Raw genomic sequence first — 15,584 nt, forward strand, 5'->3', positions numbered from 1 at the left:
CATTAATATACTCTGACGTCATCGTAAAGAAATGCATCAGTTCTTTGCGGCTAAATCTTGCGAAACAGTCGCTCATAGCGAGTTTGCTTGATTTTCGATGAAATTCGTTTCGCTTTTCTAGCGAATCTCGTGCAGTTCTATATTTAATCGGATCGCGAAACATTTCGAACAACCGCGAAAATTCATTTTAAAAGAATCTCCGTAAATGAATTCTATCAGTAATTGTAATAGCGTCGATAAAAAGGAAGAAAAGATCTCTATGTTTTTATATTAATCAAATATTTCACCATAATCTCAAATCGAATACGATTTTCTGTTTATTTGACGACAATAATGTGATACGAGCGTTTCTTAGTCAATTAACAAGATTTTAGTTGGCTGTTAGTTCTCTAGCGGCTTTCAGGTAACCACTGTAACTTTATATGAGGTTTTACGCTCGATACGATAATGATCGACTTTGAAGTAAATCGATCGCGATACCATGTAAACGCTCACCTTACCTCCCCTAGCTGGATTAAAAAGAGAAATGAGAACCGCGTAGGAGAGGTGAAGACTTATTACGCAACCGGGTATTCTTTAAAAAGTATCAACTCATTTGCATTAGAAGAAAATGCATTTACGGCGATACATTATCAATCATGAATATCGTTATCGAACATACGAATGTCAATTACATGTTGATAATACTTTCCGATGACACAAATTCAAAGGTACAACGAGACGAAACACCACTTTGCAAGCGAGTTGCATCTTGGTCGTGCGTACGCACTGACACCATCCTATTGGACCTTTCTCGATGACGTCAGTAGGGCTGACCAATAGTATTGAACACCACAGAGCAGAATCAGCAACCCAGGCAAATCCAGAAACATATTTCGATCCTTTACGAAGCATGCTTATAAAACGTAAGACCAATAGGAAAGTGTTTACATGGTTGTGACCCAGTTTTGTATTATATCCATTCGAATAACTCAACTTTATATCGAAAACAAATATCTGTCCTGAATTTAAAGAAACATGTAATCAGTGATCTTTTTCTTTGCGTCGACGAAAGGAATACTTCAAAAATTGATCTGATTTCTGTCGAAGGAATTTCGACGGCAGAAATTTGTAATTTAATTTGTGGAAATTGTGTAGATTAATTTTGCACCACAGAAGAAATATGGTAAATATGGTAATATAGCAGTGTATGTATATATATGTATATGTATACATATACACTGTTTTACCATATTTTATAACAAAATTCGAAAGTACAGGTTCTATATTTTGAAAAAAATGAGAAGCCTTCTGACCGTTTCCTTCTATAGTTCCCCCGTAAATGGACTGTATATGTCGCGCGTGCCCGTCACTCCGCGCGCGCGACTTCCCTTGCGGTCGATACGATTTCACCTCGTTGCCGGCAAATGCTACCAACCAGAGGCGTCCCATCAACCAAATTTCGACCCAACACGAATTTTTAAAGCAAAGATTCACGACTCTTGTCGCGTCACTATTCTTTCTTACAACGATACGATATAAAAAGAAATTGCAACTAACGGGATAAAATAGATCCTTGAACTAGGCACATATTATATTTTTAAATTAGGCAAATTAAACAAAACTTGGTTTCCTTTTATCGTTTGCATTTACTCGATTAAAACCATTTTGTTTTTGATCTCATTTTTTGAAAAGTAAAGCGAAAGTAATTTTTAAAGAATACGATACCCGAACCTTGACTTAAAAACGTGATATTACGTATATTGGATTGAAAAATGAATTTTCATACAGTAAAAATTGTACGGGATAATAGTAATTGATTGATATTTGTAAAGACAAGAAATTCGTTGGCGACGCCTCTGGTCGCTACCAACCACCCACAAGCACCATATCTGTACCCGTACCCTACTATAAGCACCAGATTTGACTTTACAACAAGCACTTCGTGTGACTTCACATGAAAGTGGCCTGATCTGGCACACTACTGAACTTATAATGAAAGATTTATAGTTATTGGAGAATCGACAAGCATTTACAAACTAAATAAAATCAAGTCTGAAATAATCTAAAATTTCATATTTTTCTTAATGCCGTACAGAAAGGCAACCCTTGTATTTCTATAAATTCTGTTACCCTATGTACCCATATATGTTATTGCATATGAAATGTTTAAGTATCGAGAAGATTGTCTGAATAGTAATTCGATGACAAATTAGCCTTACTTTTCGTTACTGTGCAAATTGAACAAAGTAGTTAATAATTGATTTGAGCTTATGCACGTAACACATCGAACTAATGTAGATCGACAATTTCGATCTAAGAGCATGGTGCTCAATCGACAAATGCTCAATAATTAATTCCCTATTTATCGTTCATTCCTGCAATATTATCGGCTTTGTCAAATGCAATTAATAATTCAATTTCTCGTCGATTTCCCTTTAAATTTATCCCAATGATCTGATATAACGAGTTTATCTTCTTACTAAGATCAAATTTCGACGAGATGTGTAAAAAAACATTGAAAATTTTTGAGCATCCGAATATCTGTGTTTTTTTAAATCGATATTTTATAAACTAAAATGTTATTTATTTTAACCTCAAATAAAATTTGTTTAGATTTGAAATAAAGTACCAGAGCGCCAACGTAAATCACTGAAATTTCCAGAGTTAAGATTAGTAAAAATAATAAATAGTCGAGTACCGAGGCTAAGAATGCGGGAAACGAGCGTATTCGCGGAGAATCGATAAATTTGGAATCCTCAGGATGCAGCAAGCTGTTCGACGAAGGTACAAGACATGTAGAAGAGAATTTAGCATGACAGGAAAGAGGAACGCAAGGAGGTTTCGAAGAAGTGTGGGGGGGGGGGGGGCAAGAGAAAATAGGAGAGACACGAACAGGATTGGAAGGGATCGAGAAAGAATCAAGAAAAAGGAGAACGAGGGGAATCGACGAAAGTAAATGGAGGGAGGGAAGACATAGAGAGAAAGAGGCGGCAATATGGCCGTTCGAGAAACAGACCAGCGCCGCCTGGCAGATTTTCCTATTCCCGCCCATCAAATAATTTTCAACATACTAAATTTCTTTCAATAGGTTAAAGACGGTAATTCACTGTCAAACTATACGTTGAGCTTTCTGTCCCTATAAATGCTTGCTATTGCAAACCTACAGGGTACTTTCAAAACAAAGTAAAATATGAATCTACAATGACATATCTACATAACATCCCATAGCAATACTTTGAAAATAAACATTAAGTTTCTAGGTATATAAAATTTTAAAACAGTGTAAAAAGTACTTTTTATCGATATACCAAATAGAAAATACAATATTATCATTCTGACCTCGTTAACATAACTTATACGTTAGACAGAATGTTTCTAAACGCACCAATTCTTGTCATTATTTATTCATCAAGGACGCTGTCATAATTTCTTAGAGAAGCCTTGAAAATTTCTTCGTCTTGTTGCTTATTACTGCTATTTTAGTTTCTATCGATACATTTTACATATTGTGAATGGTTGACATATCTTAATAGTTTGCACCAATTATAGAGATATTGTTTGAACAGAACAAACAGTGAAATAAATATTAATCTTTGAATGTCATAAAATGTACAAAGTAAAATGGTAATAGATTGCAACCACATCTTATAATCTATGTTAATTACATCTCCTATTGAGAATAATGAGATACAATATGTTACAGGAAGAATGATTCATACTTGAACATTGAGTATATACATATGAATAAAACCGAAAGTAACTTTTGTAGTAAAAATACATTAATAAAAAAACTGACAGTCCTACTTTTCAATCAACATGTATCAAAATAAGTATTAACATGAGACTCACTAACAAGTGCAATAGAATTAAAAGCAATTGTTGCAAAGTAAAAGAAAAGAAACATTTAAACATTGCATGGAAGTTAGTAACTACGTAAGTTTAACGTCTAAAGTTGTATGTGTACGATGTGGTTGACCTGTAGTCACTCGCCATTTTACCAGCCATTGTTGCCACCGTTCAGAAACGAAAATGCAACCAACAGATCTATTGTATCTTTCAAACGTTCGTTGCCTGTTGCAAAAAGTCAACAACAACAACAAAACGCTGAAAATTGAAATCAATTCAAGATGTCGAGAAATCAAACTCTTTCAGAATGGTTGAGAACAAAAATTTTTTTTGGTTAAGTGAAATATGGTACGAAGTCGTATTACACGATGAATGTCGATGAAATTACGAAAAATGCCTTGATAACACGATTGTTTCGCGTTTCTGATGACCATTTGTCAAAAAAATACAGTATACAAGATCATTTGAACGTCACAAACGATTCATAATACGAACAGAATGTATCATTACAACTGTCTTTCCCGTGACAGTTCGATCAAATTTTCATCATTCGATGATATAATCATGATTTCTCGACCGTTTAATGCAACCAAAACCTATAAAAATTCATTGCTTACCTTAATATGACAGGAATACAGAGGCTCACTTTAAACTTGGATGTAAACACAAGCATTTTTCAACGGAACTGACACCAGGGCAGCTTGAATAACAAACGAGAAAACACTCTTTACATCGCGGACAACGTTATTTCACTGTTCGAGATTTTATTACGTTATTAAATACCACAATAAATATGAGAATTCGCGATCCCTTCGGAAAACATCCATCGAAAACTAAAGATGGCAGCCATTCTTCTGTACAAAACAAAGGTTCACATCCACGGACTGGCAAGCGATGAAGCCTCGAACCCAGATGGCTTCCGGCGCTGTCGTCAACCCGCCATTTTTGATTACTCAAAAACGTACCCACTCTATTAAAGATAATATACGATTAGGATTCAGTTTTCGATATGTATTTACATTACCTGACACTTCCAAAATACTTCCTTTGATTTTCATGTTTGTAAAATGACAGAATATTAATTTTACGTGTAATAATTCAACGACACATTAACTTTAAATATCGCCGATAGCTGACGCGCAAATCGAATCACTGTAGCGACCTCTTTGATAAATTACAAACAAACCACTAGAGGGCTAAGAATCAAAAGATTGGTTGTTGTTTCCCGCAAGTTATCCAACAACGGTCGATTCTCAAAGAAGTAAAAGGAATTTGTGTTTTGTTTGAATTTGCTGTTGGACTTATTATTAAGACATATTTCTAGCAAACCCTGCTTTAGACGTGACATTAGTGAATAATTCTGATTTTCATGTAATACATACGAAACAAATACTTTATGTTCCTCTTTCTCTCGTTTGACTTGAAAAAAATGTAGAAAGTTAAAAATTGATTTTGTATTAATATACGGAATTATATTCCCCAATTAATTAATCGAATTTAATTTATTTTGATCGAGTATTGTTAACTGTCAATTTCATATTTGATAGGTTGATCGAAGTTGACTGACATTAAATAATTGTCAAGATTAACGTCATCAAAAAGGTTGGTAGCATTTGTCACGCTCGTATGGTATAAAAGTTCTACGATCGCTGTTGCTTAGGTTATTGATTTTTAATTGTATGACATATGTTTTGGAAAAACAAAAATGTTTCGAATCGTATTATTTGACGACTGTTGAGCGACAGTTATATCAGTTCTAAAATTCAAACATTCAATATTCAAAGGCTTGAACTATGTCATGTTAACTATGAGTAAACATTGCCATACAGAAGACCTGTTTGGCTGTCATTGTAAAAAAAAAAGGAAAAGAGAGAGAAAGAGAGGGAGAGAAGCGGAGACTGATTTCCTTATACACAATGACGTATACAAAATATACATTTTATATTAAGCGATATTTAATGCGCTATCAATATAAAAATGTTAAATAATTTTTGTTAAGAATTCTTTTAAAACAATAATTGTTGATGTTTAGAGTATTACATTTTGTATTAACTTTTTGATTCTTTTCTACCAATAAAATGATCTTTTATGTTTAGAAATGGCAGACACTGATTCACAATTAAAACGACTTCTACTTCCAGCAGAAGAAACATTATTTGAACAGTTATTACGGTTTGGACTTTATATTGGAGCAGTATTTCAAGTTATATGTTTATTGGCTATAGTGATTTATCAGGCTGGTCCATCTGATGGTATTGCTGCATTAAAGGTATTTAAACAAGCAACTATTACAAGTATTTATGACTTACGGATATTGTGAATTAATTGAAGGACGATCCAAGCGATGTGGAATGCTCAGAAAACAGTCCTCAAGTTACTCCTAGGAGACCTCATCGACCACGAAAACAGGAAAAGAAAAAAAGACGTTGAATTGTGTTTTGTTACTGTCAAAAAATATGCATTATCTGCCTGAAATATCATTTTTAATTAGTACTATTTATGCAATTTCTTCTATGTGAAATTTTTTGTAATAATTTAATTGATATTTTTTAATTTAATAAATAATTTATATAATATATATTTAATTTAATTTTTTTATACCAATATTTTATCTTGCAAAACCAATTAAGATATCAATCAACATGACTGCATTTATAATATTGTACGAGTATAAAAGGAATGATTTTAATAATACAAATCTCAATTAAAACTTATCATTGATTATGTAAAATTATTTTGATGACTCTATATATGCAATTTTTCACCTTATGACATTTTTAAGTTATAAAGGTGCTTCATGTGAAACATGAATTACATTTTCAAAAACCATCGAAAATAGATAATTAATATTATGCACCTAAAAATAATCTCGAAATAAAACAATTTGTAACACATATAATAGTGGATTAAAACAAATTTAGTTTCATTAACATATTTATATTTTATTTATGCCTACTTCGATTCAAATTCGTATCGCGTAAATAGCAGTTGATACTTGAAAATTTCAGTAATGAATAGATTTTTTAAATCGATCGATATATCAAAATTACACAACAATCTAAAGAAGGTAAGAAAGTGGTGTTTGTAGTGTGGAGAAAAATAAATACATAGCACTTCCACGGTGAATGTATTTTTTATTCATTTCTTAAAGTTCCATGTTTCTCCAACATAACGTAGTACTAACAATACTAATAATGATGCTCACAGAATAAAACCGATAACTACTGTACTATATCAAAGTTGGAGCGACATAATGTAGATTCTCGATCATATTTAACCTCAAAGAGCTGACAAATGATGTGGTTGAAATATCTAAAATAGTATGCCATTTTTCAATTAATTTCGAGGAAAAATTAAAATGTTGCATTCAACGGGTGAATTGTCACCACAAGATATTTTGTCAGAAGTTAGGAAATTCATTTCCGGAGCTATTAGACCGTCCCACAGTACAAGTACTCTCGATGTAACTCGAACTGCTTTATCGTTGCTTCGTAATGTACCTGCAGCAAGAGATGCGGTACTTGAGTACTTTTGCAACGTCTTTTTTGTCGCTGTTACAAAATATGTTCGTCAAATCGAAGTAAGTTCAATGTAACATGGTTTATCAACAAACCATATACATAACTGTCTTTGATCATTTATAAACAAAATTTTCACAGACAAATCAAAATTCGGCAATTTGTGAGGAGAACATCATAGCAGAAATTCATGCTGTTTTAAGTAGTTTTATTAATGGAAATCCAGAGGCATGGGCACCAATCATTTCAGCATGGTCATTGGAATTACTAGGTATAGAATCATCGAAGCATTTTAAATTAGTTCTATTTTGTATCCAAAATATCTGTTAGTTGCAATTTATTTCAAAATATTTTATTGCAGGTAAATTGTCTTCTGATTATGCAAAGCGTGGAAACTTGCCTGTCAATGCTGGAATTAATGATTTTCTTCAACAATGGATGTCTTGCCGTGCTACTCGTACATTAATCGACATTACTGCTCAATGCCTTCAATGTCTTATGCATTCTGATACAGAATCTTGTATTAAAGCATTATTGGATACCAGTGTATTGCATAGTCCTCATTTTGATTGGGTGGTTGCTCATGTAGGAAGCTGTTTTCCAAACACAGTTATTACCAGAGTACTGTCTTGTGGTTTAAAAGACTTTTGTGCCATGGGCTATGAACATAATGTCAAAAATCCTAAATTGAATTCAGTTGTTGGAATTCTGGGTCACTTGGCCAGTAGTCATTTCCAGGATATAAGAACAGCATTATTGGATCTGTTCAAAGTAAATTTGAATCCTGTTAAACTACTTTATACTAACTGAAATTCTGTTGCAAATCATGTGTTTAATAATAATATTTTTAGTGGAGTTTGGATGAAGATATGAGCGTTGACGAGGATACAAAAAAACAGAAATTAGCTACTGTTCCGTTTCTCCTAAATCTGGCATCTCTTTCACAAACTCTTTTAAAAGCAATAACCAGCGATGTGTTACAAACGTGTAAGTAAATGCGTTTCGTGTCTTTGTAATAAATTATGATCTCCACTCCTTATTACAGTGAAGCCGGATATAATTCCACAATTGGCTCTGTTTGCATCAGACTGGTGTAAATATTTTGACAACCAGCCAGAGGCTTTGATAGACTTGACTGTGCACTTAATCTTAGGATGCGAACAAGGGGCGTCGCAAATAATAAATATTTTATTGGACACTGCTTTAAACACAAGCAATGTTGGTTACCATAGCGTTAACGCAGCACAAAGTGTGAAAAGCGTTTGCAGCGAAATATTGGAATTGGTGTTGGAAGAAATCGATCTCCTGTTAAGGACACACGGGCCGCAGTCTGCGAACATTGCTTTATTGGGCTCTATCAAGCAAGAATTACCTGTAATATTACCATTACTTCTAAATCAAAATCCTCTAAGAGTTCAAACAGCCGTCAGGCTGCTGTGTTTTCTTGGAAGCCAAAGTGCTAACATATTAATATCTGCAGCTTCGTACATGTTGGTTAAAGCGGTAACGACTTTTCATCTTGCTGCTTTGATACATCTCGTTTCAAACAATGTTGTAGTCTTCCCCTCGAATAAATCTGAAACAGAAAATATGTTAGCTAGTCACGGCTACTTTACCCAAGTAGTTGAACAAGCACTCAGGGAAATAAATTATAAAAATGTTATGGAGAAACAAGAAAGGAGACAGTTCTTCCAGAATCTTACGATACTATTAAAGTAAGTGTGAATGAAACGGTAGTATCAAATCTTTTATAGATTTAAATAATTTGTTTATAATATTTTACGTAGATGGGAGAAATCCGATAAAGCAACGATCTTCCGGTCAAAGATGATCACACATGCTATCAAGTCTAATTTATATCAGATCTCCTCCTTACTAACAAAGACAAATGATTTTGAACTAGCTAACGACATTGCTAAAATTTTGGACTTGTTCAGTACTCCGGAGAAAGACAATTTTTTACCTAACGTGGAGCTTACTCTGAAATTAACAAGAGCCGTGATTCAGTATTTCTTTTTGTGCATAGCGGAAGATGGTAATTTAAGAATGTTTTATTGAAACCTTCTACTGTAGCCTTTAATATTTATTATCATTATTATTATTATTATTTCTTTTTATTTAGATATTACGAAAAAGCAGCAAGGTGTGAAAGTAGTGTGTCACTTACTGAAAGACTTGACCTGTTATTCGCCGTGTGCTCGAGCTCTAGCACTGAGAGAAATTTTAGGACACAGTATCAACAACGATCCCGCCAAATATTTTGGAGCTAAAGAAAAGTTTGAACCAAAATTCGAGGAAATGTTACTCTTACACCAGAATCACAAACAGGTAGAACGATTAGAGACGTTGTATAGAAAAATGTTGATCATGAATTACGCAAATTTTTAATTTTCTATTAAGGTCACAAGTACAATGTTAGCTCAAAAACATTCTTCTGTATTTCACGCTGGAGTGATTGGTCACGGACCACGACAACTACCACCTGAAAACACAGTTGACAAAGAGATTATCGCACTAAATAAAATTTTATTAATAGACGCGATAAAGGTAATAATCCCAAAAGTATAATTACTTAACTCTTCACAATTTGTTCAACATCTGAATGTTGTAGGCTTGCTGCAGTAATAGAGAATCAGAACGATATCCTGTAAATCTCGATGCGTTGACGATAGTTAGTTTACTGTTGGTTGAGATAGTTTCACCCGATGTTATGTACAACGGACTACCATGGCCTGATGAAGAATTTACCAAAGTATATTCATCAACTTTTAAATACCGCGAGGTAATATTAATGCTTAACAATTTGGTAAAATATTTGTATTACTGCTAGGTCACCATAGAAAGAGATTTACAAATCCGTCGAACATTTAGAGATGTCCCGTTGTTATGGACATTGTTGGAATTAACAGCTTGGTACAGACCAGCTTTAGCTTATTGTTCAGTTTTATTGAGAGGCATTGCTGCCACTGTTATGGCTAACTGGAATACAGAAGCAGGTGTCTCGTTAGTAAGTGTCATGGCACTCGGTCAATTGCTACCGCCACCATTGGCGAGTACAAGGGATATTTTGCCCGTTTTGGAATCACATCAGGTGTGTATCCTACAATTACATTATGACTTATTTACTAAAAATTTGGAATTGTTATAAAATAATAACATTTTTTATTTTAGATAAACACTATAATGAAGGAGTGTGTATGGGCTTATATGCGTGAAAATGTCCCCTCGCCAGCCCTTTTCACACGTAGCGATGGAGTCAATATAGCTTGGAGAGATACAGACACATCTACACCAAACGTGCGATTCACGGAAACACTTCGTTTAGTTCTGTTAGCTAATATTCATACATTAGGCCCACTTTATGCTACCTTATTTTACAATGAAAACAAGTAATTAATCTATCCGCCAACCGCGAATTATTTTCATACATATACATGTTCCTGTAAATAAATTTGTCAATAATTATCAAATGTGTGTAATATTAAAAGAAATGTCTAAAATTAAATTAAACAACTGCTTTTCAATTTTTCAATACCACCTTATCAGTTAATATTAAGTTAAATTCCCATGTCTTCAATATTTATTAAATAACTTAAAAGTTTATAAACTTTTGAAAATTTATCTATTTTAAGTTTAAATATTGAGTTTTATATTCACTGTTTTGGAATAGCATAACAATGAATATAGTTTGGAGATAGTTTTTAATAACAACTCTAAGTACAAAATAAAAGATACCATTCGTATTGTATAAAATAAGAAATAAAACTTTTACTAATATTCGGACGTATATAACTAAGTAATATACAGTTTATAATACGTTATACAAATATAATGCACTTATAACTTATTTTTCTTCTTTTTCGTGGATCTATCAATCAGTTATTTTTGTGTTACAATTTAATTTGGGTGACACCTATTGCTCCAGATTTCGCACATAAGCACCTGTTTTGGAGCGCGTAAATTACATAAAAGCCGCAGCGTAGTCGTCAATCGATGCGCATTATTGTAATTACGTCGTTCTTTATTAAATATATGCTCCAAATTCATAAAAATTGTAACACTTGTATATGCTGCTTAAAAAACATAGGAACAGGAGGAAAGAGAAGACAGAAACGATAAATTTGAATTTTTATAAAAGCACGATCTCCTAAATACACAAGAGAAAACAAATATTAATTTACTTTGTAATCGATATAGGAATGATGCTATCTATGATGAGTGAACACTGTTTGAGTTAGTTGTTGCAAGATTGCCCTAGGCGGGTGTCTCGTTCCAACAGAATAAATGATAACCTATTATGCAAAATGGTTTGATTCGTATGAATGTCTTTAACGACTTTAATCGCGCTCTTTATAAAAAAAAGAGTCTTTCACGTGACTCTATTATCACTTAGAGCATAAAACACTAGTAAAAAATGCTCAAAATATTTAATTAATTTTTTCTATGTACACTGTTCGTTGTATGAAAGATATTACATCCTTACAATGTAAAATCAGAGCATTCACAATTGAATGTTCGATATTTACATTCGAGCATTTTCATATGTGTTGTATCCCAGTGCGATCCTCTACGCTCTGTCAACATATATGTTGCATCGTGGGTAATAATGCCTTTCAGTACCAATTGACACAGTGTAGAATCGTTATTAATCTTTCTTTTCATTTATATATAAAGACGATGTTATTTTTTCATGAATCTAAATAAATGTCGAAAATGACAATATGAAATACACGTATAATGGACAATGAAGTATTCCTTGAATATGTAATAAGTACATATAGTCTCCCTTATGCCAGAACCATGAATGTGCAATTCGATAAATTCTGGCATTGTTAAACTGGACGATAACTCACATTCATGGTTTTGGCGTAAAGGTAGGAGTAAAAAAGAATATTTAACAGTCCAAAATACATTTTTACTGCAAAAGGTGAAAGTTTTCAGTTTCACGATTTTAGACAAAATATTGTTTAAAGAAGAAGAGACTCGCATAACGCGAGCGTGTAAACACACACGTACACATGTACGTACGTACGTATGTATGAAATTTTATTTAATGAAGAGAATAAAGAGAATAGAGCTGTGCGGTTTGATTCACGTTGAAGACTTTCCATTTCAGTCTGTTGACTGATCAACGGCATTGACAGCGTCGTATGGGCTTACATTACAATAAATTATTATTCAGTTCTTCAGAATTAAAAAAAGTTCACTTTTAAAGTCTATGCAGATTAAGCTTACAATTAGAAGAGTAGCGTAGTCATGCCACCCATTTCACTTTGTTCCCTAACGAAGATCTCGAAGTACTGATATATAATCGTGACGGCCAGCAAGATACCAGTACCGGAACCGATCGCACCGAGGAAATCGGCTAGTACGGACAGAGCACCGATACACAATCCACCGAATGCCGCCGCAGTCGGAATGTATCTGTTCAATTCGTGAATCATCGAATTGTCTCTGTGTCCTCTCATCACCATTTGTTGCTCCTTTAACTGCTTCGCAATCTATAAATTAATTTTAATTACGAAAATGATGCGCGGAAAAATATGTCGTGCGAGGAGAATAATTTGAACAAATAAAAAACAGCAGTTGGAAAAACAAATTTAAATCGAATACTAACATCTTTAGCTGAACTGCCAGAAACTTCAATCCACGTTTTCGAGAAAAAGGCACAAGATCCAAGCATGAAGAGAATGTAAAGGACGGCATGAATAGGATCTTGAAGAATGTGCCCTACAGACTCTGGTGGTGACAAGTAGTAACACAACCCTCCAACGGGATAAGATCGCGCTGGACCTCCACCGCCAACATCAGACCATACTCCTAATAGATTAACAATGATATTTCCTTGGAACTTAACAGCCAACATTTGTGAGATGACGTATAGATTTGACACGAGAGCCGATTGAAGAATAATCGGGATGTTGCTGGTGTAGAACAGTTTGATGGGATAGCTGCTGTACTGGCCTCTGTATCGGGCAGATTTTATCGGCAAATCAACACGGAAGCCCTGTTAATAATAACATAATTATGGTCTTAATCCAAGCTCTTTTATGTGTTGTTTTATATGTCTCTGTAACGTTACCTGGAAGTAAATTACGATGGCAAATACTAAGATCGTGGCAAGTAAGTTCATGAGATTAGGAAGGTTTTGCCTGTAAAATGCTTCGCGGAGAGCTCGAACTTTATCTTGCCTCGTAGCCAACAAATGGAACAATGCAATTACTGCACCTTCGAATTCCGTGCCACGTCCTAAAATGTTTAAAACAAAGATGGTTCGTTATATCTAATGTAGTAGCAAATTACAATGTAAAGAAATATCGATGAGAATACGGAAGAATCATACCAGTGTTAACAGTAGTAGGAGAAAATGCTTTCCATACTATTGTTTCACAAATATTGGTGGCAATGAAAAGAGAGATTCCACTTCCTAATCCATATCCTTTTTGGAGTAATTCGTCCAATAACAATACAATCAATCCAGCAACAAACAATTGAATAATAATCAATAAACAAACTCCTGCTCCAATTTCTGTTGGATCACCATACATTCCAGTCATTACATATACAATGGCTTGACCAACAGTGATAACCATACCAAACACTATAAAAGAATATGAATTGTGCATTAAAATAAAGATAATTTAAAAGCAAAAAGAATATCTGTGAAATATAATGTATATTTCTTACATTTCTGTGCACCATTAAAAAGTGCTCTGTCTTTTGGAGTGTCACCAACCTCAATGATTTTCGCACCACTCAACAGCTGCATAATTAAACCAGATGTGACAATAGGAGAAATTCCTAATTCCATAAGGGTACCTCTATTTGATGCAAGTATAACTCGAATCCAATAGAATGGATCCGCGCTGTCTGATGACATAATACCGAACAAAGGAATCTACAAATGTCAAATAAAAATATTCTTTATTAACAAAAACATTACACACATAATATCAAAATATCAAGAACTGTAATAAAAAATCCTTACCTGACAGCATACCAAGAAGATAAACAATGTAATCGCAGTCCATAGTACTTTTTCTCGAAATTGAATCTGTAACGACGTTCGGGTTGTTAAATCATTATTGAGAAACGTGTTTAAACGGGGATAGGATTTTAAATTAACTTCCATGGGGATTTGAACATTTGACAGACAGATGGCGAACGGTAAGGACGCCCGACTTAAAAAACGATTACCCGCGAGATCGAAGAATATGGTTCGTAAAACGTTAAATATGAAGGGACAGAAATAGATTAATGTGAACTTACTTTTCGCTGCGGCTTCTCTATTTCCGGGAGTATACTGCAAAACGGCTTTATCACCTCCAAAAATTTGACTGAAAAGTATACAGGTTAAAAACGAACATTCTCGTTAATGACACACCGTTGAACAATAGACGAAATTAATCCAAGATTCAACGATTTGAACAATATGTGTTGTACACGAAGAGAAATCGAGTGAGGTTACGTTTACAAGTTAATGTATCACGGCGATAATTAGCAATAGAAATATTTTGAGTCTTTTGATCGAAAATAGCTCGTACTTACACCCCATTTTAAATCCGAGATGACGACTATTCTAGGCGACGCTTCTTACAGATGTTCGGAATCAACACAGTCGCGAGGACACCCGATTAGAGCAAGAACACGAGTAAACCTGGCCGCGTAAGCTCAACTGGCAAACCGTAGTGAGTCGTGGCTCCCTTCGTCGACACGTATCAATATACTATTGTCACGTGACCTGATGATGTTGGCCGGCACAAGGCCGGGCTTTCGAGAGCCTGTGTTAGATGACTCTGAATGTTCATAAACAGTGGCGACTCCTTGACCGACTATATCAGCAGGAGAACCACGATGGACTATTATGTATGTTGTAAACCTTGTCGGTCAAGAACTTTTTTCTTGTATATTTTCATGGCCGTTGTCACGTACACGTGACTTTGTCAACTAGCCACGTGTATAATTAACGTATAATTATTTTCGTTTAAATTGTTAACATTTTATGAAATAGGTAGTATCTTTTGGAGTACCGTGCTTAACATGAGAATATTATGTTTAGTTAACCGTAGCAGTTGAGCGCGTGTATCCGTGTCCACGTAATATAATATTCTACACCTAGTCCATGGTATCGGTTACCTGAAACTAGCGATGGACTAATATTAAATAATGAATCTTCTATTTTAGAAACATGTTCAAAACTAACAAAATAATTACTTAATCCTACCTTCCCACCGTTAT

At 34.1% G+C, this 15,584-nt stretch overlaps 4 protein-coding genes across 12 annotated transcripts in view; 2 read left to right on the forward strand and 2 right to left on the reverse strand.

Annotated features, from left to right (window-relative positions):
- Positions 1-4,683, reverse strand: part of Upset (SET domain-containing protein upSET) — a 28,268-nt gene extending 23,585 nt beyond the window's left edge. The window contains exons 1-2 of one of the 2 annotated variants that reach the window (XM_076775526.1): positions 4,612-4,683; positions 4,446-4,528 (exon numbers count right to left, since the gene is read on the reverse strand). The gene's annotated coding sequence lies outside the window, so the exon portion shown is untranslated. Of the gene's footprint in view, positions 1-4,445 lie in introns of both variants that reach the window. The other variant, XM_076775527.1, reaches the window with a different exon arrangement.
- A 358-nt stretch (positions 4,684-5,041) lies between these two features.
- On the forward strand, positions 5,042-6,536 carry LOC143346272 (protein anon-73B1). 6 transcript variants are annotated; one of them, XM_076774221.1, is made up of 4 exons: positions 5,043-5,089; positions 5,376-5,430; positions 5,925-6,097; positions 6,160-6,536. In XM_076774221.1, exons 3-4 carry the CDS (start codon positions 5,927-5,929, stop codon positions 6,256-6,258), a joined length of 270 nt encoding a protein of 89 aa, XP_076630336.1. In that variant the 5' UTR covers positions 5,043-5,089; positions 5,376-5,430; positions 5,925-5,926; the 3' UTR covers positions 6,259-6,536. The 6 variants fall into 6 exon arrangements, with proteins under 6 accessions (XP_076630339.1, XP_076630336.1, XP_076630338.1 ...); XM_076774223.1 differs by lacking the exon at positions 5,043-5,089 and adding an exon at positions 5,095-5,199; XM_076774224.1 differs by lacking the exon at positions 5,376-5,430 and having other exon boundaries at positions 5,042-5,089.
- A 342-nt stretch (positions 6,537-6,878) lies between these two features.
- On the forward strand, positions 6,879-10,977 carry Omd (integrator complex subunit 5 omd). The gene is made up of 11 exons (XM_076774298.1): positions 6,879-7,408; positions 7,488-7,617; positions 7,708-8,117; positions 8,198-8,333; positions 8,392-9,061; positions 9,134-9,381; positions 9,469-9,674; positions 9,747-9,893; positions 9,958-10,098; positions 10,177-10,437; positions 10,518-10,977. The coding sequence occupies exons 1-11, from the start codon at positions 7,187-7,189 to the stop codon at positions 10,737-10,739; spliced, it is 2,793 nt and encodes a 930-aa protein (XP_076630413.1). The 5' UTR covers positions 6,879-7,186; the 3' UTR covers positions 10,740-10,977.
- Sec61alpha (SEC61 translocon subunit alpha) lies at positions 8,783-15,052 on the reverse strand. 3 transcript variants are annotated; one of them, XM_076774300.1, is made up of 9 exons: positions 14,895-15,052; positions 14,616-14,683; positions 14,335-14,400; positions 14,034-14,244; positions 13,690-13,947; positions 13,429-13,595; positions 12,964-13,353; positions 12,582-12,847; positions 8,783-8,922 (listed from the first exon to the last, which is right to left on the reverse strand). In XM_076774300.1, the coding sequence occupies exons 1-8, from the start codon at positions 14,899-14,901 to the stop codon at positions 12,584-12,586; spliced, it is 1,431 nt and encodes a 476-aa protein (XP_076630415.1). In that variant the 5' UTR covers positions 14,902-15,052; the 3' UTR covers positions 8,783-8,922; positions 12,582-12,583. The 3 variants fall into 3 exon arrangements, with proteins under 3 accessions (XP_076630415.1, XP_076630416.1, XP_076630414.1); XM_076774301.1 differs by lacking the exon at positions 8,783-8,922 and adding an exon at positions 10,320-10,446; XM_076774299.1 differs by lacking the exon at positions 8,783-8,922 and having other exon boundaries at positions 11,463-12,847; positions 14,895-15,051.
- Between the last annotated feature and the right edge of the window lie 532 nt (positions 15,053-15,584).

Source organism: Colletes latitarsis, chromosome 10 (assembly GCF_051014445.1).
Source record: "Colletes latitarsis isolate SP2378_abdomen chromosome 10, iyColLati1, whole genome shotgun sequence".
NCBI classification, from domain to species: domain Eukaryota; kingdom Metazoa; phylum Arthropoda; class Insecta; order Hymenoptera; family Colletidae; genus Colletes; species Colletes latitarsis.